Raw genomic sequence first — 24,718 nt, forward strand, 5'->3', positions numbered from 1 at the left:
AACTATCCCCAAGCCCCCCAAGCCCCCCTGCGCGCGTAAGTCGTGACACGCCATATTAGTTACGCGCCATTGTAGTTGTGTCCCTGTGTCCCACCTGTGAATATAGATATATATATATATATATATATATATATATATATATATATATATATATATATATATATATATATATATATATATATATATATATATATATATATATATATATATATGTATATATATATATATATATATATATATATATATATATATATATATATATATATATATATATATATATATATATATATATTTAACTACGTAAAACTTGCGAATATACAACATTCTTGGGTGTCCCATTGTCTGTGCATATAAATAGATTGTCAGGTTTACCGACTCTTGAGCATGCAACATATAATTGTCCATGGGAAAAACAATCTGTATTCGGATCTATACCTCATTATTCTAATGATTGCCCTTGAGCTTTGTTGATGGTGATTGCTAATCGAACATTCCCTGTGTCCCCGTCGTCATTTATATATCCCCCTGTGCCCCCCGGCGTCCCCGTTGTAGTTGTGTCCCTGTGTCCCGGTCGTCATTTATATTCCCTGTGTCCCGGTCGTCATTTGTCTCCCGGTGTCCCGGTCTGTATATATATTTGTTTTTGAATTGGTATATGATGAAATAATTTTTTGTGTATTTCCCCTTTTTTTTCTTTTTAGTTTTTTTTTGGTTTTTACTTTTTTTTTAGTTTTTTTGTAGTTTTTACATTTTTAGTTTTTTTATTTTTGTTTTTTTAGTTTTGTTTTTCTCCTTTATTTTTCAGTTTTTTTCCTTTTTTCTTTTTTTTTCTTTTTAAGATTTTTAGCTTTTTTAGTTTTTTTATTAGTTTTTAGTTTTTTTTCTTTTTATTTTTTTTGTAGTTTTTACCTTTTTTTAGTTTTTTTAGTTTTTTTTTTTTTACTTATGTCCAGGTCGTCATTTATACTCCCTGTGTCCCGATCGTCATTTGTGTCCCGGTGCTTTGTTGATGGTGATTGCTAATCGAGCATTCCTTGTGTCCCGGTCGCTTTCTCTTTGAGTGTCCTGGTCGTCATTTATATTCCCTATGTCCCGGTGTCCCGGTCGTCATTTGTGTCCCGATGTCCCGGTCTGTAATTTCGTCAGTCGAAAACATGACGTCAGTTGACACACAAACATGACGTCACTCGTCACACAGACACACAGACAACTTATCTATCTATCTATCTATCTATCTTCTATTTATATAAAACTAAGTTGTCTGTGTGTGTGTGTGTGTGTGTGTGTCGAGTGACGTCTTGTTTGTGTGTCGACTGACGTCATGTTTTTCGACTGACGTCATTATAAGGATTGAGCTGTATGCGTCATGAAGTTGTTTGTCGACTGACGTCATGTTTGTCAACTGATGAAATTACATGCCGGGACACCGGGACACAAATGACGACCGGATGACGACCGGTACACAGGGACACAACTACAACGGGGACGCCGGGGGCACAGGCGGGATATATAAATGACGACCGGGACACAGGGATTGTTCGAATAGAAATTAGAGACCGGGACAACGGGACACAAATGACGACCAGGACACCGAGACACAGGGAATATAAATGACGACCGGGACACTCAAAGAGAAATTACAAACTGGGACACCGGGACACAAATGACGACCGGGACACAGGGAATATAAATGACGACCGGGACACAGGGACACATCATTAGAATAATGAGGTATAGATCTGAATACGGATTGTTTTTCCCATGGACAATTATATGTTGCATGTTCAAGAGTCAGTAAACCTGACAATCTATTTATATGCAACATATATATATATATATATATATATATATATATATATATATATATATATATATATATATATATATATATATATATATATATATATATATATATATATATATATATACGCTTAAGTTTGACTCTTTCTCACAACTCTACTTTTCAAAACGATAAAAAACTTTACTCCCACGCTCATTTTTTCCCAAAGTCACCGGATAAAAATTTTGAGATAGCCATTATGTTCAGCATAGTAGAAAACCTAATAATTATGTCTTTTGGGAAGACTTAATCCTCCAACGTCCCCGGGGGAGGGGCTGCAAGTTGCAAAATTTGGCCATTGTTAACCTATAGCAATGGTTATTGGGAAGCGTACAGACGTTTTCAGGGGGACTTTTTCGCGTTGAGGGGGGTTTTGGTCGGGGGAGGGGATTACGTGGAAGAATCTTTCCATGGAGGAATTTATCATGAGGGAAGAAAATTTCCATGAAGGGGCCCTATTATTTTCTCGCATTATTTTAAAAAATGGGATTATTACGTTTATAAGGGGGTTCGTCTTCACCACAATACCTCGCTCTTTACGCTGAAGTACTTTTAGCAATTTCAACTATTTATTCTATGGCCTTTGTGATTCAGGAGTCATTATTAAAGAATTGGGACAAAATTCAAGCTTTAGCATAAAGAGCAAGGTATTGACGAGGGGGTGAGCCCCCTCATATACGTATTAAAAATATACAGATATAGAAGTTCGTTGAGTAAGTTAATTCGTAAGTAACGTATATTTATAACTAATAAAAATGTTCGTAGAAAAAATTTATAGTTCCCTTTTTAAGTAACCTAAAATTAGAGGGCAACTAGACCTCCTTCCCCACCCCCTTTTTTTTATCAAAATCGTCTTATTAAAACTATGAGAAGACCATTTACCCAAAAAAAATTAATATGCAAATTTCATTTGAATTGTTCATGTGCGGTGAGCCAAAATCAAAACATGCATCAATTCAAAAACGTTCAGAAACTAAATAAAAAATAAGTTCTTTAACTGCAAGTAAGGAGTGACATTAAAGCGTACGATCGCCCTGGGAAAAAAAGAACAACAAAAAACGAACACGCATTCGTGATCTGTTTTCTGGCAAAAAATGGCAGAATTCCACATTTTTGTAGATATGAGCTTAAAAGTTCTAAAGTAGGGTTCTCTGATACGTTAAATCTGACGGTGTGATTTTCGTTAAGACTCTATGACTTCTAAGGGGTGTTTCCCCCTATTTTCTAAAATAACACAAATTTTCTCAGGCTCGTAACTTTTGATGGGTAAGACTAAACTTGATAACACCTACATATTTAAAATAAGCACAAAATGCAATTCTTTTGATTTAACTATTTGTATCAAAATTCCATCTTTTAGAGTTTTTGTTTACTATTGAGCCAGGTCGCTCCTTACTACAGTTAGTTACCACGAACTGTTTGATAATGTACCTCTATAATTTTTTAGTTTGCATATTTTCTGTGTGTGTGTTATTTTTCTTTGCTTAGTTTGCCCTTTCCATCCTCAAGTAAACTCACATATACGTGCCTGAAAATTAAAAAAAGATTATAGCGTTTTATTTTCAGCTGTTTTAGCTTGGAGAATTTTATTTACTTTCAGTGTATCAACTGGACCTATTTAGGCAACGATTATTTATCCAGACACAGGGAAAACCCCATATTGGGAGAGCGGAGGGAAGATGGAAATTTCGGAATGAGTAGGGCCAAGCTTGTCAATATAATAAAAGCTGTAGAGTCCGTATTTTTTCACTAATTTGTCTCAATTCTCTTCAAGATGCAAACCCCACCCTCCCACTCCAAAAAGGATAAACTACACAACTATTATAGGACAATTTCTTCATAGCTATATGCAGAGGAATCAATAGAAATAATCTAAATAATTAACACTAAAGGAAGTTAGAAACTTGCATTTTAGAATATCCTTAAAAAGAGAATCCTAAATAAAGCTTTTAAATTCCGTTTCTTTTTTAGAATAAAGAACCTCCTGGGAACTCTTTTATTCCTACCACCTGTTGCTGCTGAGAGGGAATATTGCTAGAGCGATAATGCTTTTTCTCCTCTTGGGAGAATTCGACTGGAAAATCATTCTCTCTTAAATTAGGGCTACTGAGCTTAGAAGGCTTTCTAAATCCCAAAAGGGAGCTAGCAGGGGATAGAATAATGAGTATAACTAAGAGAAAATGGAATTTTTTTGTGACCTAGGAAATCATAATAAAAAGCAAGAGAACTTATTAGTCACGCTCTTAGCTATAATCTTAATTTTTAACGGATATGTTTACAAGCGTTTGCAAAGCAGTTTCTCAGGATGTAGAAGTTGTTAAGGGAAAGAAACTGTAGTATTCACATTATGGAATTCTAAATTAAAAATACATTTCTTATAGAGATACTTGCATTTTGCGTCGCAAAACTTACTATTGGTTTACATGAATGTAAATAGGACATGGAAGTTGCTAGCTGGACTTTTTGTACTGAAATTGGTGTCAACATCAATGTATTTCTGGATCAGGTTTTTCAAGCGCATTTGAGCTTAATATATGGTATAGACATTAAAGGAATATGGTCCACTAGTCTTATTCACATAACATACTATTTGTCTTACCGTTTTGAACCAAATGTATAGCAAAAAAGTCACCGGTGTCACCACTTTCTGAAACTGGACCGGCGCATTTGAAACTCAAACCTCGAATACCACGGAATTCTGATTTTTGGGTAAGTAACAATTATTTTTCGTTCCTTTCTCTGCCATTTCTTATACTTTTTAATCTCCCTTTTCTAATGAAAGTGTATCTTATTGTAGATATGTTTAGGAACAAATGCTCCTATTAATGGCCGAACATAGGGGTAGGTAAGCAGAATATGGAATATCTAGAAGGAAGGGCTTGATTTGATTTGCTGAATTATTCTGCAGGTCCTATGTGTGTCGGTGTGGGTAATTTAATTCAAAATGTTAATGGTTAATTTCAGAGTAAGTGTAAACAATCACATTTTGAACAATGCTACGTAGGATGGACTGTGACCTTGTGGACAAAATAACGTTAATATTTTAGAACAAAGCTCAAAAAGCTTTCAAAGAGATTTAGGAATTTCTAAAACTTCTTTCTTTGAAATATTAAGCAGGCTAAACTTTTTTGGGAAATTCATTATTTACCCTACGGTACAGTAGTTACCTAAAATTTTTAATAAGGTCACTTTTTTAAATATTACGTATCCTAAATCCATAAAAAAGTTTTGGCAGGCAATTGCATAGTAGTTTGGGTAAATAATTTTGAACTTTCTTTAATATTTCTAAGAAATTAGGTGAGAAATTTAAATAAAACTTTGGGAATAATCTCAGGCATCAATTCTTAAAACTAGAATATTTCCAGAAAGTAGTTTCCTACTCTATGTAGTTTCGTTCGAAAAGCGGTTGTTTATCCCAGCATATAAGTAATACCTAATAAAATTGTGAATTAATTTACCCACATTGACATAAATATCTATTAAAAATCTAATTTTGATTGACTGGTGTGTAAGTGATTAACAAGAAAAAAAACTTTTAGTTTCTATCATTAAAGTAATTTCTTTCATCAAAGATGTATGTGCATCATACAAAAATGACAAAACTCAAAAAATGAATGCCTATTGAAGTTAAAATTATATGTTTTTTTGTGATGGACATGCTTAGATTACAGTTTCCAAAATATGTTGTTTGTTTTTATACAATGTGTCGCTAGTGATAGCGAATACAACTTTTTGGGGTTAAATACATTGATGTTGTAACATTCTTTGACCACAAACAAGCACCAATGTATAGACTAACCGCAGTGGTTTCACATTGACTAAGGAGAATTTTCAGCTTTCTGGTTGCAAACTTGTTATAGCAGACCTTCAAAATATACTAGAGGCTGAAAAAACTGTGAGCTGTGAAATGACATGGCTGGGAGGACAAAAACTTGGCTTTTCGACGGTGCTAGACCTATTGGCTACATAAAAACAATTCTTGGTAATATTTCAATCCGGTTCAAATTCTTGCATTACGTCAAAAAACGGCCGGAATCGGCCTCTACTGTGGAGAAATATCTTTAATTACTTAAAATTGGCTGTAAAATAATTAATATTGGCACTATTCCAATATTCTCCTGCCACTGAAATGTTACGGTTATTCCTAGAAATAAGATAAACACGTATTTGTAACCATCCTTCCTAAGAAATTATGAAATTTTGGGTTTCCAAACATTCATTGTTTGAGATGTGTAGAGTTCATATAGAACAGTAACCACAGATGGTAGGTAATTCAAAACAAATAATAATGTTTTATATTTTGTATGGGGAATACGTCTGGAACATGGCTGCATACTGAGATTTGGGCAATAGCACAAGATTTACTTGTGGAAATCCCAAGGCTGGAAAAAATCCCAAGATATTAAACAATAATACATATATTTAAAATAATTTTTGAAGGTATTGCTTAACACATATACTTGTCTTCAGATCCTAAACTCAAGACAGATATACCAAGATCTCGGAGAAAATCTTAAGAGTGGTAGCCCTCGTATTTAATGTAATTTTACATCAATATAGAAAAATTTAAATACTCCTTTTCATCAGAAATATATGTGCACAGGGATACAAATTGTAAAATGCATCGAGCATCACAAAAAGTACCATTCCCCCTTTTATTTAATGTCCTTTTGTCGCCGGTTGCAAATTGAGTCCAGTTACTAACCCTGTGGCAAAGCAGGCTTATCAAATTGGTTTACATAAAGGTGTTACTTGCAAACTGGCTGGCGAAGCATTTTAGTTTTCTCTCTGATATTCGCAACTAGCAGAAAACTGCCCAACCGTTATTAGCAAGAGCAGAAGAATTAGCTTGATTTGGAGAGTGAACCAATAATGCTAGTGTAAAGTGTTCCCGACTAGTGTTTTTTTTTCTTTTTTTTTGGCGCAAAATTCCAACTATGGCACTCATGGTTTTAAAAGAATTAGAGAATTTTACAAATTTTGTTCTTTTGTAAATAATTACCTCCATGATATGGATAGTGCCTCTGAAAAACCTTGCAAAGTCACAACGGAGACCCAGTTGCTAGTGCCAGTTTATTGAGGTAAAATGACTTGGACAATAGAAGCATGGTTCATTTTTATATCTCTCACTTTTCTTGTCAATGATTAAGATAACTTATACTAGTCAGTCATATAAGCCAGCTATTCGTTCCATTAGATTATGTGCAATTCCATATTTTTGCCGATAAAACAAGGCTTGTCGCGAATAACGTCTTTTAAGGTCGGTAAAACTGTAAACCTGTTTCTGAGCAGTAGATGATTTTTAGCTAGCCAATCATATGCCATTTTACATAGATGAAGTAGCTTACACTGCAGAATGGCAGAAATAAAACCACCATGAGTCTTCCAAATGGCACATACTATGTTGTGTGCACACTATTTTATCTTATGTTTTATCAAATCCAAAAACTAAGCAACGATTTTAAGCCAATAAAGTCTATTCTGTCTTTTTACCAGTCGGTCGCTTAACCTAGATTACCCACTCATCAATACGGTATGATCCAGGTATGCTGCATTTCTATTCTACCATTCAAAATGCAAAAGTTTATTGCTTGAAGAACATTGGTTACGTAATCACGCAGTTGTTCTATTTGCTAAAGGTAATCCTCAGTAACTTATATCATAAAAGATTATTACTATTAATAGATTAATAAGCTTCCCAAGATAATAATCGTATTAGCAAAGATGCAGATAATTACTCATTATAGACTATATCAGAGATACTAAACGCCCACTTACGGGGAAAAATGATCATTAATGAAACTTGACGTTTAATAGTATATGTTAGGAATATTACAGCGAGTAGCATCGTATTTACTGATAAAAAAAAAATGTTGGTGAATAACAATAATAAAAGCGGAAAATTGTATATAAAGCGAGTCGCAATAAGAAGTAAATCCTGGATACAAATTAAATAAAAAAAACAATTTCTTCATATCCTTTCTCTTATATTTATCTGGTTTGTTGGTTTGTGTCGAATTTTCCTCAAAAACTGATATCCAAGTTCTCCGCTCAGCGTAGTTTCGGTATTTGGTATTTTTACTTTATTTGTCACCATGCTAGAAGAATCGAAAAATTATGCAGAATTTTAATGCTCCAGATGTAAAGGCAAAACAGGCCCTGTTACACATAGAGTGTTCCAAGTCTGCTATTTCAAAATTTTAACCATTTTATGGTCTTATCCCATGTTTTTGTTCTAATTGATTGTTTTTTTGCTTTACTTTGGTCTCTTTTTTTCCTATATAATTCATAACTCCACTTTTGTCTTGTTGGGTAAAGTGGGTTAAAATTAAATTATTATTATTATTATGTTTTTATTTTATTATTATTATTATTATTATTATTATTATTATTATTATTATTATTATTATTATTATTACCATAATAATATGGTATGTTTGCCATACATACGCACAAATCTTCAATAATAACTAAAGTGTAGTTATAAATTTCTGATGTAAAACCAAAAGTCATATCTGACGTCTCTAGCCGTTTTCGATGGAGTATATCCTCGGCCATTTTCGATTTATATTTTTCCCATAGCTCTGTAGGAGCTGAAGGAGAGCAAGTTGTTAGTATGATTCCAAACAATACAAGAATTTGACTTGGAGTTGACGTTTCGCACGCGTCATGGATGCAGTTATCCCAGTGTTGTGGTCATTCTGAAATAAATTCAGAGCTTGGCATGCATTACGGTAAGTGTCATGTATAATACCGTTTACAGTTCTCAAATACTCAAAAGACGTCGGACCGGGTACATTCACCAAAAGCAGACGGAGAAAGAAGCATTCATGTTGATCGAGGTGAATGGTGTAGAGTCTTCCTATCGTGGTATCTTTGAAGATGGTAGGTTGGCCGTCGACTGACTTACCCTGTTTTCGACGTTCAAATACTTTATTTTTAGCATTCCACGTGTAATACGAAGGCACTTCAGTATACAGCAGTTTTTTTTTGGGAAAAATAATCATTTTGACATAACGAAAAGAAAGCAGTTAACGTTGTATCCGGTGGATTCAGGGCTCTTTGTCGCACGTTGGATTCCGAAAAATAAACACTTTGTCCATTCTGTAAATGTACCGCTAAGTGAACAACAGCTGGACTTCGTTCATGTATCGGAAATGAAAGAATTCGCCAAACAGCTTCATTACTGCTAATGTATCTTCCAACCTGATATTGTACGATTTCATCGATATCACTGATTTCGGACTGCAAGCCAAAAACTGCCATGTCACTGCCTTTGGTGACGTATTTACATATGTATTTGATTGCCTTTACGGAGTTACAGTTTTCAACGTTTGTGTGTGCATTAAATGTTTTTGAAAATAAAGGTGAATATGGAACAACCCACTGATTATCTACTTCGATGGTGATACCGTTATGCTTCTTTTTTATTGCTGTTTTACCACGATCTTCAGTAGATCTTCTTCTATATTGTGGGTAACCATCATTGCCAATAAATGTTTTGGGTACTAAAAGTCGAGGATATTGCTTTTTGCACCTTTCTTTGGCCATGCATGGTGATTTTTCATTCAGTCCATCGCAAGGTCCATATATCATTTTTTTTACAACAATATCATATAACCCTGTATCGACATTTTCATCAGGAATTTCAGCGGAAATCACATCGTCAATTTCATTAGAAGTAATTTTATCATGTAGCCAAAATATGTGCGTGTGGCAATCCTCGTTTTTGCCATTCCACTGAGTACATCCAGCATCGCACTGACCCAAACACTTTAAGTTTTACTATGTAGTTTTTCAGTGATTTCAACTTTGCCGGAAGACACGGGCCGTAATGTCTTGTCTATGAACCGCCGATTGTCCTTGAAGTAAAAGCTGCCGTATCTTGTCCCAAGATTGATTACATGTAAATGTAATAAATAAATCTGGACGACCATAGATACGAAAATACGCAATAGCATCTTGAGTATATTCATGCATATGACGGGAACTGCCAGCATGTGACGAAGGTAAAATCGTTAATCTTCTAACGTTTGTGGTATTACCGTCATTTACAACTTCATCTCGCAAATGAATGTATTGTTCAGAGCGGAGCTTGGTCTGATTCAGACGGATAAATAGCAAATGTTCTGATTCAATTTTTGCATACATATCGATGAGTTTCAGCAATTCTTACCAACTGAGCGTTTCGCTTATAAAGAATAATATCTCGAGGTAAGAATTGATCACCGACCAAAACGATTGCCACTTTGTCGATAGTTGGAGCATTATGTTGGCCAGTAGGCGTTTTGTCAGCGGAAATAACAATTTTATGCGTATCAGTAGGCATCAAATCGATGGCTGTTTTGAACAGATTCACTTAATTATTATTTTCGTGGAAAAGATGTTGCAATTGGGAAACGATAGTCCTTTCAACGTCGGTTGAAATTTCGCAACGTGCATTCAATTCAGAATTTCTATCACTGATAAAGTACAGTTGTAAAAATTTATGATTCTCGCCTGAGAATGGTAGAAGGGATCCTGTTCTATGATAAATTTGCCCTTTTACTTTGATATTAGGCATAAATTGATCTTGATTTTCGATTTGGGCACCAAACGACGTCATTTGGAAACATGAGTTATATTTTCTGATTTTTGACAAAAAACGCTTAGATTCTGACGTAGTTCCAGTAGCAAAGTCTTCAATGGCTCTGGTGGTGCAGCCAGTTGAGGAAGTTTAACTTTTCCTGAGGCGCAACACATTCCCAGTGTTTCACCATTAAATTTCAAGGCCTTGCAATAGGGACAAATTTTAGACATAGTCCCGATTTGAACACATCTACTCAAGCTATAATCATCGACTGGGCTGTACCTGAATGCCAGGCGAAAATTTTCAGGTTGCTCTTGTGATTCCTCGGCACGCTTTCTTTTGGTGATTTCTCTTTTAGACGCAAGCCTAATTTCACGCTGTTGTTGTGATTCCTCGGCACGCTTTCTTTTCTTACTTTCTCTATCAGCCGCAAGCCTGTTTTCTTGCTATTGTTGTGATTCCTCGGCACGCTTTCTTTTCATACTTTCTCTATTAGCCTGTGATTCCTCGGCACGCTTTCTTTTCATACTTTCTCTATTAGCCGCAAGCCTGTTTTCACGCTGTTGTTGTGATTCTTCGGCACGCTTTCTTTTCATACTTTCTCTATTAGCCTTTGATTCCTCGGCACGCTTTCTTTTCATACTTTCTCTATTAGCCATAAGCCTCTTTTCACGCTGTTGTTGTGATTCCTCGGCATGCTTTGTTAAAATCTATATTAGAAATTTCTCTTTGAAAGGCATTCTTATATACTTATAATGACGTCATATACAAAGCCTTTGACATTATAACTTACATGACGTGAGTCGACAAACAACTTCATGGCGCCATAATGCTCAATCCTTATAATGACGTCAGTCGACAAACATGCATGACGTCAGTCAACACACAAAACACAAACAACTTATTTATATATAAGGTATATTATTAATATAAGGTAATTTATATATTATTTATGTATGAGGTATATTATATATAATATAATATACTAGCTAATGGGGTGACGCTTCACGCCACCCCAACACCTAGTTGATGGGGGCACTTATAAAAATAAGTTGTTTGTCTGTGTGTCTGTCTACTTACGTCATGTTTGTGTGTCGACTGACGTCATGTTTGTCAACTGACGTATCTATTTATCTATATATATAAAAATAAGTTGTCTGTGTGTCTGTCGAGTGACGTCATGTTTGTGTGTCGACTGACGTCATGTTTGTCGACTGACGAAATTACAGACTGGGACATCGGGACACAAATGACGACCGGGACACCGGGACATAGGGAATATAAATGACGACCGGGACACTCAAAGAGAAAGCGACCGGGACACAAGGAATGTTCGATTAGCAATCACCATCAACAATGCACAGGGACACAAATGACGACCGGGACACAGGGAATATAAATGACGACCAGGACACTCAAAGAGAAATTACAGACTATGACACCGGAACACAAATTACGACCGGGACAAAAATGACGACCGGGACACTGGGACACAGGGAATATAAATGACAACCGCAACACTCAAAGAGAAATTACAGACTAGGACACCGGGACACAAATGACGACCGGGACACAGGGAAACAACAACAACGGGGATGCCGGAGGGCACAAGGCGATATATAAATGACGACGGGAGGAGAAGGGGTTCTGAGAAGGGGTTAATAGAGAGGAAAAGGGGATCTGAGCGTTAGATCATATGAAAACAAAAGATGTGGAAAGAAAGTGAAGAAAGCATTAAAATATGAACTAAGGAGGTGTAAAGTGGAGGCCATGGATAAAATTACCGAGGATCTTGTAGAAACAGCTGGACGGCATAATAGTGAAACATTGTACCGTCATTTCAGCAAATTGAATAGTCGATCCAGACTTGTCCCATTTAAAGAAAGGAACGGGGCCACAATTAGTGATAAGGAAAGAGTTAAGAGGAGATAGGTAGAACATTTGGAGAATTTTCTAAACCGTGATATAGTTGCAGGAAAATGGAAAAGTTTGTGATAACTTGGATGTCAAGGAAGTTTTGTTTTGCGAGGAAGAATTAGCGACAGTACTAAAAGGATTACAAATAATAAGGCTCTAGGTGCTGATAGTGTGGTAAATGAGTATTTTAAATATGGTGGCTCTGAGCTTAGAAATAAATTACTGATTATGAACATGATTTTCGAAAAAGGGGAAGTACCTAAGGATTTTAGAAAAGTTTAATTAAACACCTGAATAAGAAAGCTGATAAAAGTGAGTGTCGTAGTTATCGAGCCATTAGTCTGGTCTTATTAGGTAGCAAATTAATTAGTAATATAATACTTTGTAGACTGAGAGATACTGTAGACAAAGTTTCTCAAAAGAAGAACAGTACGGTTATAGAAAAGGTAGAGGATGTTTCGACCAAATTTTCACTCTTACGTGAATAGTTGAGAAATGCCTTAGTTGTCAAACACCTTTGGTCCTCTGTCTTATAGATTATGAGCAAGCGTTTGATTATGTTGGTAGAAGAGCCTTAGAAAAGGTCTTATCTTTTTATGGTATTCCAGACAAATACATTAAAGGGGTTAGTGCTATGTACGAGAATAACACAATTGCGGTTAAGGTAGCAAATGAGGTTAGCAACTAGTTTTTTGTTAAATCAGGTGTTTAGCAGGGCTGAGTTCTATCACCCTTTATATGGATCATTTTTATGGATTTTGTCTTAAGGAAGACAGGAAAGGCAATGGGATACCACCGAATCAAATGTAGAGGAAACACTTTCCTGGACTTAGATTATGCTGATGATTTAAGAATCCTAGATGAAAATTTGAGGAAAATGAATAAAGTTTTAGAGGTTTTGCAAGTTCAGGGTTCTAGAATAGGTTTCAAAATTAATGTTTTGAAGACTAAGTCACTAAGGCTAGGAATAAGTGAAGATGAAAAGGTGACGTTGGGTAACAAAAAGATTGGTAATGAAGACAGTTATGACAGTGATCAAATATGGCTTCTGAAGCAAGGGCGGTCCGAAGATTGGATTAAGATTTACTAGATTTTTTCCTAAAAATTGGCTATGGATTATTCTGGATGCCCGGTTGACTGACCGTATTTTAAACAGTAAGTTGTACCAAAAATGTGGTTCAGTACCGCTTTCTAGAGTTATAATGAAAGAAAGGTTAAGGTGGCTAGGGCACATTCTGTGGAAGAAAGATGACAGATTGATGAAGATTGTCCTTTTTGGGTCAAACGTCTAGGGCTAAACAGAAAGCAGGTCAACTTCTCTGGGGTGGGTGAATGTTATAGAGAAAAATTTAAAGGAAATGAGAACTTTCTGTGAGGTTATAAAGAGGGAGGCTTTGAATAGATTGGAATGGAGGAGGAGCGGGCGTAGCTGAGTTGGCCTTAGGCGGCTTGGTGCTGCGGTGAGTTGTTAGTAGTAGTTCTAGTAGTAGCTTCCCTGAAACGTGAAACCTTATTCTGTTCTGGAGACATTGTATATATACTCCTTTGACAACCTAGATGTACATAAACCCTTTTGATGAGACTTACCTGTACTAGAAAAAAAATCCTCTTGATTTTGCAGATGGGTGTCATCTGGTACATACTGGGATATGTCCCAGTGTGTACCATTTATTCCTGTCCCTCTATATACCAGGTGGCACCCATCTACAAAATCAAGCGTTATTGTTTATTCTTCTGAATATTTTGCCACAAAATGGCCACATAAAATAACCGGATAATATGGTTTTCATTTGTTACCATGTGCACTGAATTTTACTGAACTAAAAACAATAAACAAAGACAATGTAGTCAGCCTTTTTTCTTTTTTCTTTTGGGGGGGGGGGGGTATTTCACAAACTGTAAGGTAAGTTCACTCGGAAACAAAAATTGTAACATACCAAAATAATTGGTCTGGATCTATAAATGTCAACATACCATGTTAGATGGTGTTTACAAATTTTTCCGAGAATACTAGATGGTATCCCCTTTCACTCCGTCATGCATTAGTTTGCTGGTAATATAGTCTTTCAGGTGCCTTGCAGCAAGGATCTTACGGGATGCACTAAGACACCTCGCGGGCCACATGCAGCCCGCGGGCCGGAGGTTTCCGACAAATATTTTAATAGCATAATGAGCAATTTTAACAATAATAAATTTTGCATACTTAGAATCATAATGCATAATAGATTTTGCTCGACTACATTTTATTTGTTTCAAGGTGAATTATTCTAACAAATATTCTGTATATTGACACTCCCCATGGAAGCCAGGAGGAGGGTAATGTCCTAAGAAAACAAGAAGACATTTAGCAATGTATTTGAATACGTACAACGTGAAATATTTCCATTTAGTTCTTTGTGAAAACAAAGCTCATGGTAGCATTTGAACCTTCCTTCCCCCAAAAAAATTCCTCGCAGTACTTATAATAACCCCTCTTCCAACGTTATGCTAGTTGAAGTGTGAAAGCACTCTTTTATTTTACATAGAAAACGACTGTTTGCAATAAGAGTTAACTCAAGCACCAAAACTACAAGTATATTCCGATAATATTCCCGGGAATCAAGGGGGATCGGAGACTAATTTCTACCCCTCTCCAAAAACTCCCCCTATATTTTCTGAAAACCTATGGAGATTTAAGAAAAAGGCTTACTGTTTTTAAAATAAGAAAGCTCCATCTATAGCTTTTGGATGATTTTAAATCGATTGGCCACCTCAGAACTCTCACTTGATGGCTTTTTGGTACCTTTGGGCCAAACTTGTAGTTTTGTGCTGCAATGTAGCAAAGAACGACACATTCTATGGCATAAGACTTTTTGTTACTAAAATGTATCACTAGATCTTTCAGTTTACTTTCTAATGAGCCTTCTTCTGATATTCTAAGACCATCGGTTCAATCACCCCCGGGAAAATTACACACAAATAAATCAGCTATCATGCTTATCGAGAAACAAATACAGAATTCATATTTTGTTATTATTTTTTTATATAGGAGATTGGAACATCTAGAGTAGGGTTATCTAGTATGTTTACTTTTATGGTACGTTCTGCATGAAAATAATTCACCCCAAGAGGATGTTTTCACCTTTTTTCAAAAACTGGGTTAAATTTTCTCTGGCTCATTATTTTTTTCGGTTAAAAATAAGCTTATAGCCATAATTAAAAAATTCTGGTAAGGTATTTGCTACTATCAAAGCTCCTTTTTAAAAATTTTGATTACAATTAGAACGAGTTGCTCTTTATTTGCAGCTCGTAACCATGACTTGCAAGTACATAAAATAAACAGGAAACCTAATATTTCCATTAAAGTCAATAAAAACAGACATTTGTGGTAACATTTGCCCATTCACTTCTAGGGAATTTCGTGACTGAGAAAACCGGAATAATACTAAAATCCTGATAAATCTGGGAATATTGAGTGGTTAGACAAAGGAGAACTCTCGTTGACTTAGTTCTAGTCAACTATTGCAAATCATTCTATCTTATTCGCTACTATACAGCAGAAAATAGCATAGATGGATGCTAGAAAGCACATTCAGTTTTGTTCTTGCTTAAAGTCGTTTCCAAAGCATTTACTCTCTTTTTCTCTCTCTCTATTCCCAGGTGACTCTGATTCTGACCTGATACGTGGCGCACCACAAGGTACGAAGCTAGTTGCCCTTTTATTCTTAAGAGTAATTAACTATGTTCTTCTCGAATTGAAGAGAGATTCAAATACCTGAATGAAATCTCCCTGCTTCTGAAATACATCGCAGAGTAATGAGAAGTGCATCCCCAATTCATTAATGAGATCAGGCTTTCAACTTAACAAAAACAAACCAAAGGGATGGGTTCAATCCTCAAAAGCTAAACCACCTGTGCTGAATAATGGACTGGTACTGCAGGGCTTTTTTTATATCATGGACTTCACTTTTATTGGTGACTGTTCGTCTATTGGAGCTGATACCAGTTTGGGGGAAAAGGGTAACCGTCCAGTGAGCTTACTTATTAGTTTCGCAAGAATGGGTTTCTCCCAGCCTCAGTTGAGAATTGAATTTGCGCATCACGAATGTTATTAGAGAGCATAACGAATGTGATCCTAGTCTTGAGTAGACGCACTCTTTTGGGACCATAAGTACATTATATGGACAACCTGAATAGCCAGTGGAGACTATTCAAAAGCAGGCGACGAAAATTATAATGAAACAAAAGTATACTACTTGCGAGAACGTTAAAAGATATGGTGACCCATCTGTATACATAAATTTCACAAAATCTATCTTTTCTTTTGTTTAAATTCGCAGATTTTTCAGTTCCTAATAGACATACAGCCAGAATTCAAATTCAATCAAACACTTACTTGTCTGTGGATGAAAACAACGGACCCAAGAAGACGCCAGGTACCACCTTGTCGATCTACATGAAGCATTCTTAAAATTTGCAAAAAGCGGATACCTCTTATTGCTGAAGTTGCGAAAACTTGACCGTTTGAGCCGGCCGTCAGAACTACAAGTGAAGCTACTACCACTATCAGATCTAAAAATGAAAGTAGAAAATTGGGGAAAACGTCCGAGAAATTATTACAGGTAACAAATATACGAATAAATATTAAAATTAGTCATATTCAGATAATAAACAATTATAATACTTAATTCACAGTCACTGTACTTTATAGTCCATACCGGTGGTTCTGATATTTGAATCATGGCCCTTCAGCCAGGAAGTGCAGTGGAGGGCTGGGGGCCAGCCAACCTGTGAGTAGTGACACCATAGGCAGTTTGAGCACACCCATAGCCGCTACTCCTTTCTTCCTTTAATAATTTAAGTTAAACAGAGACCCATCTCAGGGCGCAGGTGTTATTAAACTTCTTCGAGACACAGGTGCAAGTTACGACATAGGGAGTGCTTTCTAAGAGATGCATGTGCACTTTTCTTATAAAGGGTGTGGGAAAAACCTTCAGAGATCCCACTAAATAAAGATTTTCTTGTGTTTTACCTAATTTTCTTTTTTTTAAGAAAATCTGTGACGGCTATGGCTTGTTTACTCCAGGATTGCTGTGGTTGTTCTTTTAAGAAACCTTCAAGGGCTTCTTTACCCCCAGGATTTCTAGGATTGTTATGATTAAAAACCTTCAGGACTTCTTTACTTAAGGATCTCTGTGATTGTTTAAAAAAAACCTTCAGGGCTTCTGTACTCCAGGATTCCTAAGATTGCTCTTTAAAAACCTTCAGGGCCTTCTTTACCCCCAGGATGTCTAAGATTTCTCTTTAAGAAACCTTCAGGGCTTGTTTACTTCAGGTTTTTTACTATTGTTCCATAATAAGGTTTGGGATGTCAAATATTAAGACGTGTTAAAAGCCACTAGTCAAGCAGGGGGGAGATTAAGACACTTTCCTTCAAGAGGTTTCCGAAGATTTTCCAAAACATTTCAAGACGTTTTTTTAAAAATTATTCTTCCAAGCATTTTTAAAGATTTTTCAAGATATTTCAAAACCTTTTCTAAGACATTGTTCTTCAAGGCTTTTCAAGACATTCCAAGACGGTTTTAAGACACTTTTTTGCAAGAGATTTTTCAAGACGTTTCTTTACATTTTAAGACTGGTCATAGGTTTTTAGGTTAGGTTAGGTATTTCAGGTTTGGTTAGATGACATGTCACTTAACGTAAATTAAACTAACGTACCATGTGTAGGTAAGGCGTACGTTCCACCACACTTGGTACAGTCCCCTAAACCTAACGTAATCTACTACAAGTTCTATGAACAAAATCAGTTTCACGAGGACACATATTAATGTACAAGTTACACAAGAGAAAAATCAATATGCAACAATTTTCATGAGCAAAATCAGCATGCAACAAGTTCCACAAACAAAAATCAGCATACAACAAGCTCTAAGGCAAAAATCAGCTTCACGTGGAGAAAAATCAATGTACAAGTTTTCACGAAGAGTAAAATGAACAAGCCACAAGTTTCACAAACAAAAAATCAGCACGAAGCAAGTTCTATGAACAACAATCAGTACGCAACAAGTTTCATGTATAAAAATCATTTTCACGATTAGAATTAAAAGATTAAGTTTTCACAGAAAGAAAAATAAAATGCAATAAGTTTCACGAACAAGTAATCAGCACGCAGGAAGTTCTAGGAACAACAATTATCCTGCAACAAATTCCATGAACAAAATCAGTTTCACGAGGAGGAAAATCAATATAAAAGTGTCACGAAGTGAAAAAACAACAAGGAACAAGTTTTGAATACTAAAATCAGCACGAAACAAGTTCCACGAAACAAAATCAGCATGCAGCAAGTTCCATTAACAAAATCGGTTTCAGAAGGAGAAAAATCGATGCGCAAATTTTACGAAGGCAAAAATTAACATGCAAGAATTTTCAAGAACAATATCAGCACACAACAAGTTCCATTGACAAAAACATATTCCCGAGGAGAAAAATCAATGCACAAGTTTCAAAAAGAGAAAAGTGAACATGCAACAAGTATCAGGAATAAAAAGTAGCTCGCAACAATTTCCACCAACAGTAATCAACAAGCAATATGTTCCAAGAACAAAAGCAGTTTCACAAATTGAGAAAATAAATGTGCAAGTTTCACGGAGAGAAAAATGAATATGCGAAAATTTTCATAAAAAAAATTACCACGCAATAGGTTACACTAACAAAAATCCACACTCAATAAGTTCCATGAATAGAGTCAGTATAACAAGGAGAAAAATCAATGTAGAAGTTTCACAAAGAGTAAAATCAAGTTTCACGAACAGAGATCAGGACGCAACAAGTTCCATGAAAAAAAATCAGCACGCAACAAGTTCGAAAAATAAAAGTCAGCAAGTGACAAGTTCCATGAACAACATAATTCTCATGAGGAGAAGAAATCATTGCACAAGTTTCACGAAGAAAAAATTCAATGTACAAGTTTCAAGAAGAGAAATCAACATGTAAAGAGTTCCATGAACAAAATCAGTTTCACGAAGAGAAAAATTAATGTACAAGTTTCACAAAGAGATAAATCAAGTAGCAACAGGTTCTACAAACAAAAATCATCACACAAAAAGTTACATGAAAAAAATCAGTTTCACGATGAGAAAAATCAAAGTACAAGTTTCACGAAGAGAAAAATCAACAGGCAAAAAGTTTCATGAAAAGAAACCACGCAATAGGCTCCACTAACAAAAATCAGCACTCAATAAGTTCCATGAATATAATCAGTTTCAAAAAAAAATAAATCAATGTAGAAATTTTGACGAAGAGAAAAACCAACATGTAACAAGTTTCACGAACAAAAATCAGCACGCAAAGAGTTCTACGAGGAAAAATCAGCAAGCAACAACTTCCACGAACAATAATAAGCAGGCAACGAGCTCCACGAACAAAATTCATCACGCAACAAGTTTCACGAGTAGAAATGAACAAGCAGCAAGCTCCATGAACAAAATCAGTTTCACGAGGAGAAAAGTAAACGTACAAGTTTTACGAAGAGAAAAATCAAGATGCAGCAAGTTTCATGATCAACAAGTACCACGAAGCAAAATCAGCACGAAACAAGTTCCATGAACTAAATCAGTTTCACAAGGAGAAAAATCAATATAAAAGTTTCACGAAGAGATAAATCAAGATGCAACAAGTTTCATGAACAAAAATCAGCATGCAACAAGTTCTACGAACCAAAAATCAGCACGCAACAAGTACCATGAACAAAATCAGTTTCACGAGGAGAAAAATCAAAGTACAAATTTCACGAAGAGAAAAATAAATATGCAAAAAAGTTCACGAACAAAATTCAGCATGCAAGAAGCTCCACGAACAAAAATCAGCAAGCACAGTTCCATTGACAAAATTCTTTACGCAGCAAGTTTCACGAATAAAAATCAAACGCAACAAGTTCCATGAACAAAATCAGTTTCATGACGAGAAAAATGAAAGTACAAGTTTAAGGAAGAGAAAAATCAAGATGCAACAAGTTTCAAGAGCAAAAATTAGCATGCCACAATTTCTAGGAACACAAACCAGCACGCAACAACTTCCATTAAAAAGTTCAGCACGCAATAATTTCCAAGAACAAAATCAGTTTCACGTTGAGAAAAATCAATGTATGAGTTTAACTAAGAGAAAATTAAACATGTAACAAGTTTCAGGAACAAAAAATCAGCACGCAATCAGTTCCACGAACAAAAATCAACACGCAACAAGTTCAAATAAAAATGATCATTTTTTAGTTTATAAATTTTTTTTGAGGGGAAAAGCTTGGAAAAACTCTTAGCTACGATAATATTTGACAGAAGGGTGTCATCGGGAGTAGTAAATTATGCCCTATTGACCTCCATTGCTCGGAGTCATCAGAAGAAAAGCTAATGGGAATTTTCGCAATAAGTTTAAACAATCGATTCTAGCGTAAAAGAATTTTTTTTGCAGGAAAATGTTCTGAAAAATACCATTTTTTTGAAAATACTCTATTAGTAAAAAAAATGTGCAAAGAACAACCTTCAATATTATCAGATAATACTTTCTAAACCATTACTCAATCACTTGTGTACTTCAAATGTAAGCAAATTTCAGTGATCAATTTTCCACCCTGCGTGTCATTTATTGCGATTATATGGGAACACACACGCAATACGCTTAATCGTTCTAGTATGCGAGACAGGGATTTCTTCATGCGTTGAAGAGACTATCTTGTAGAATGTATTAACCGAATCAAAATATTAAAAAGGTTTTCATGGTCCAGATGTACAAGGTGCAGTTCCATTGGATGGAGATGGCCCTTTTGAAGTCTAACGGGAACATATAACCCTTAGGATATAAAGCTTCCCTGAGAAAGTCGCCTTGAAAGGAAAAGAAATCCTGAAGGAAAAAAAGCTTTGAAAAAAAAATTCCTGAAGAAAATGAATTTCTGAAAGTATTAAGTAACTGTCCACGTTTACATCGTCTTTGCGTAACACCCACGTGTACGCTACCATTACGTAATATCTCATGTACATGGTGATTACGTAAAATTGACTTGTGTGCCACCATTACGTAGCATCCCACGAGTGTGGTGCCATTTCATAACATCCAACGTGTGCGCTGTCATTATGTAACCCCCAGGTTTGCACTGTCATTAGGTAGCACCCACTTGTATGCCCTCCTCAGTTACAAGCGAGAATTTTCCTACGGGGCCCTGAACTCTAGTATGGCACGCGAGATTGAGTCATTCCCGGTAAGTCTACTGAGTTACATAAGATTATATAAATCTAGCAAGACTATATTATCACAGGAAGATTAAGATTATGTAATCTAGCAATAAATCTAGCAAAACACGTAAGATTGCGTCACATCTAACATTGGCACCGTTATTATGCAACACCCACGGGTGTGCCTTCCTCAGTTACAACCGGGACTTCCCCAGGGGCACTGAAGAAACAAGTCACGTTAGAGTGCGTCATACTTAACACTGGTAAACGTTCCCCATTAAAAAAGAACCAAAGAAATCATGAAGAAAAACGTCTTGAAGAAAAATATCTTAGAAACAACTTGAAATGTCTCGAAACGTCTTTAAGAAAAATGTCTTAAAAACGTCTTGAAATGTATTGAAACGTCTTGAAAACGTCTTGAAATATCTTGAAACGTCTTGAAAAGTACCTTGAAGAAAAATGTCTTAAAAATGCCTTGAAATGTCATGAAATTTTTGAAAAACCTCTTGAAGAAAAATGTCTTGAAATGTCTTGAAACATCTTGAAAAAGGTTTTCTAGGAAAAATGTCTTAAAAACGTCTAGAAATGTCTTGAAAAACACCTGGAAGAAAAATGTCTTGAAATTTTCTGAAATCTCTTGAAAAAGGTTTTGAAGAAAAATATCTTAAAAAACGTCTTGGAATGTCTAGAAACATCTTGAAAAACCTCTTGAACAAATATGTCTTAATAACCTCTTCCCATCACTTGACTAGTGGACTCTAAGAGATCCTATTATGTAACATCCCAAATTCTATTATGTAGCGATCTTAAAAATCCTGAAGTACGCAAGCCCTAAAGGTTTTTTAAAGAACGATCTTAGAAACCCGGGGGGTAAAGAAGCCCCTGAAGGTTTTTGAAGAACAATCTTAGAAATCCTGGAATAAAGAAGCCCTGACGGTTTTTTAAAGAACAATCTTAGAAAAACTGAAGTAAAGAAGTCTCGAAGGCTTTTAATCATAACAACCTTAGCAATTCAGGGGGTAAAGAAGCCCCTGAATTTTTTTTGAAGAACAACCACGGTAATCTTTGAGTAAACAAGCCCTGGCCCTTACAGGTTTTTCTTAAAGAAACTTTTAGGTAAAACCCAAGGAAATCTCTTTTGAGTGGGCTCCCAGAAGGTTTTTCTCACACCCTTAGGTTTTTTAAGAAAAATTTACCTGCATCTTTTAGGAAACATTCCCTATGACGTAACGTGCATATGTATCTCGAAGAAGTTAAATAACACTTGCGTCTTGAGAGGGTTGCTCTTCAGCTTAAATCATTAAATGAAGAAAAGAGTAGTGGCTATAGGTCTGCTCAAAGTACTCATGGCGTTACTACTTCTATGCTTTCGAATACTCTTCCTATTTACCATTCCCATATATCTCCAGGTATTCAGTTAGAGCTGGGTTGAATCTGGCTGAGCTTACAGAGTCATGCCACTGACCTCCGTTCCAAACTAAATGATCGGCGACACCAGGACTTGATTCCCTTTCCTCATAGAAGAAGGATTTCAAGCCTAGCGTGGTAACCACTAGGGTAAAGCGGTTCTTAATATTTAATATTAATAATTATAATAATAATAATTTATTTCTGGAGCTAACTCTGGGAGAAAATGGTGCTAAAGGGACGAGCTGCCATCCAGGCATAGCAAAACTTTAACGTAAAAGTAGCCCCATGGTACGCGAAAAGACAAAGGAAGAATTAACTTTGTGGCTTGAATAATTGACTCAGTATCACTTTGATAATTACTATTTGACCTTATGCAAATGCCAAGTAGTGTGTTTTCTTTTATGTATGTTCGAATTTTAATTGGTAAATCTGGTTCTTTTGAAATCAACCAGACGTTTTACTACACCAAGGCCAGAAAAAATATCAATACATATTCATCATCCTTCTACTTGGAGTTCTAGCTGGTTCCTTTTAAAAAATAATTCCTAACTCAATTTAATGGAAGATTCTATTTCAGATTACATCAAGATTGCAGTTGTGAATTACGTCACCTCGGAAATTAACACAAATGAATTGAATTCTGCCCCTCTAGTAGATAATAGAGTGGTTTCCGAAATAGCATTTTACCTTATTTCTATGACGTAATTTTTTAATTAAATTTAAGTGACAAAGGTGATAACAAGGAACATTCAACCAACTGTTTGAATTTTAAATTCTGAAGCAAAGAGCATGGGAAACTTATGAAATGACAACCGGCACTAGTCTTGAAACGAAATGTCATAATTACCATCCAGCATTTGAGGATTTGTTCTTTTGTATAACATAAACTAAACAGCTGCATACTTTTTTTTATGTATTTTTAATTGTAGGGGAGGTAAAGAAAGCGAACTTTTGTCTCCAATGTGCCTACTTTTTTAGAGCGGACTATGCTACTTAACCTACGAAGATTTTCCCAAATTAGGCTAGGCCTATTTTGTGCCGGCTCAATTTTGACTTAGTGACGATTGTCAACGACAATGACGACTGTCAAGAAAGATATTGGCATTTTACAAACTGTTTCTACTCATCTTTTCCCTCAGATTATAAACGTTTAGGTACCAGAGTCACTAGGCATCAGAAAATTAATAAAAACTTACGGCATTACAGACTACGACAGTAAGCATAATAAGTAGGGTAGAAGGGTGTAGGTACAAAAGAGAGAAGAATATGTTGGACTATGGAAACTGTTTACGTAAAAGAAATGAAAGATTGATGACGGTATTACAGTCATTCCTGTCTACCACTTTATACCACTAAATCCTTCTAGATACAAAGCCCTATAGATAACCTAAGTTAATATGAGCATAATATTTTGTATTTCAAGCCTTTAAAGGCTTTTTGTATATTAGATACCTTTAAAGGAAGAAAAAATGTCAGAGCATCGAAGCAGATATTGTAGCTCAGTTTTCTTCAAGTTATTTTGCTGCAGCACTGGCACTGCAGTAATAATTGCAGCACACGTGATGGTGCTAGTTGATGTAGTAAACCATTAAAATACAAGTCTTAGTTTTGTTTTTGTTAGATTCTATCCGGAATGATTTGACTATGCTTCTTTGAATCAATAGACACGTTATCTCTTTCCAAACTTCATTCTCCCTGGAAAGCAATTATCTAACTTCATCTGCTTTTCTTTGGGGCAATTATCTTCCAGTCTATGCCTAATAGGACCACAAAAAAATCCAG

At 35.6% G+C, this 24,718-nt stretch overlaps 2 protein-coding genes across 2 annotated transcripts in view; one reads left to right on the forward strand and one right to left on the reverse strand.

Annotated features, from left to right (window-relative positions):
- LOC136025221 (potassium voltage-gated channel subfamily KQT member 1-like) overlaps positions 1 to 24,718 on the reverse strand; it is a 166,373-nt gene that overhangs the window by 109,030 nt on the left and 32,625 nt on the right. Inside the window, exon 4 of the mRNA XM_065701042.1 lies at positions 16,702 to 16,877. Within this exon, the coding sequence (XP_065557114.1) occupies positions 16,702 to 16,877 (176 nt within the window). The remainder of the gene's footprint in view (positions 1 to 16,701; positions 16,878 to 24,718) is intronic.
- The window catches only part of LOC136025222 (histidine-rich glycoprotein-like), an 83,838-nt gene continuing 63,483 nt past the window's right edge, over positions 4,364 to 24,718 (forward strand). Inside the window, exon 1 of the mRNA XM_065701044.1 lies at positions 4,364 to 4,549. The gene's annotated coding sequence lies outside the window, so the exon portion shown is untranslated. The remainder of the gene's footprint in view (positions 4,550 to 24,718) is intronic.

Source organism: Artemia franciscana, chromosome 3 (genome assembly GCF_032884065.1).
Source record: "Artemia franciscana chromosome 3, ASM3288406v1, whole genome shotgun sequence".
In the NCBI taxonomy this organism is placed as follows: domain Eukaryota; kingdom Metazoa; phylum Arthropoda; class Branchiopoda; order Anostraca; family Artemiidae; genus Artemia; species Artemia franciscana.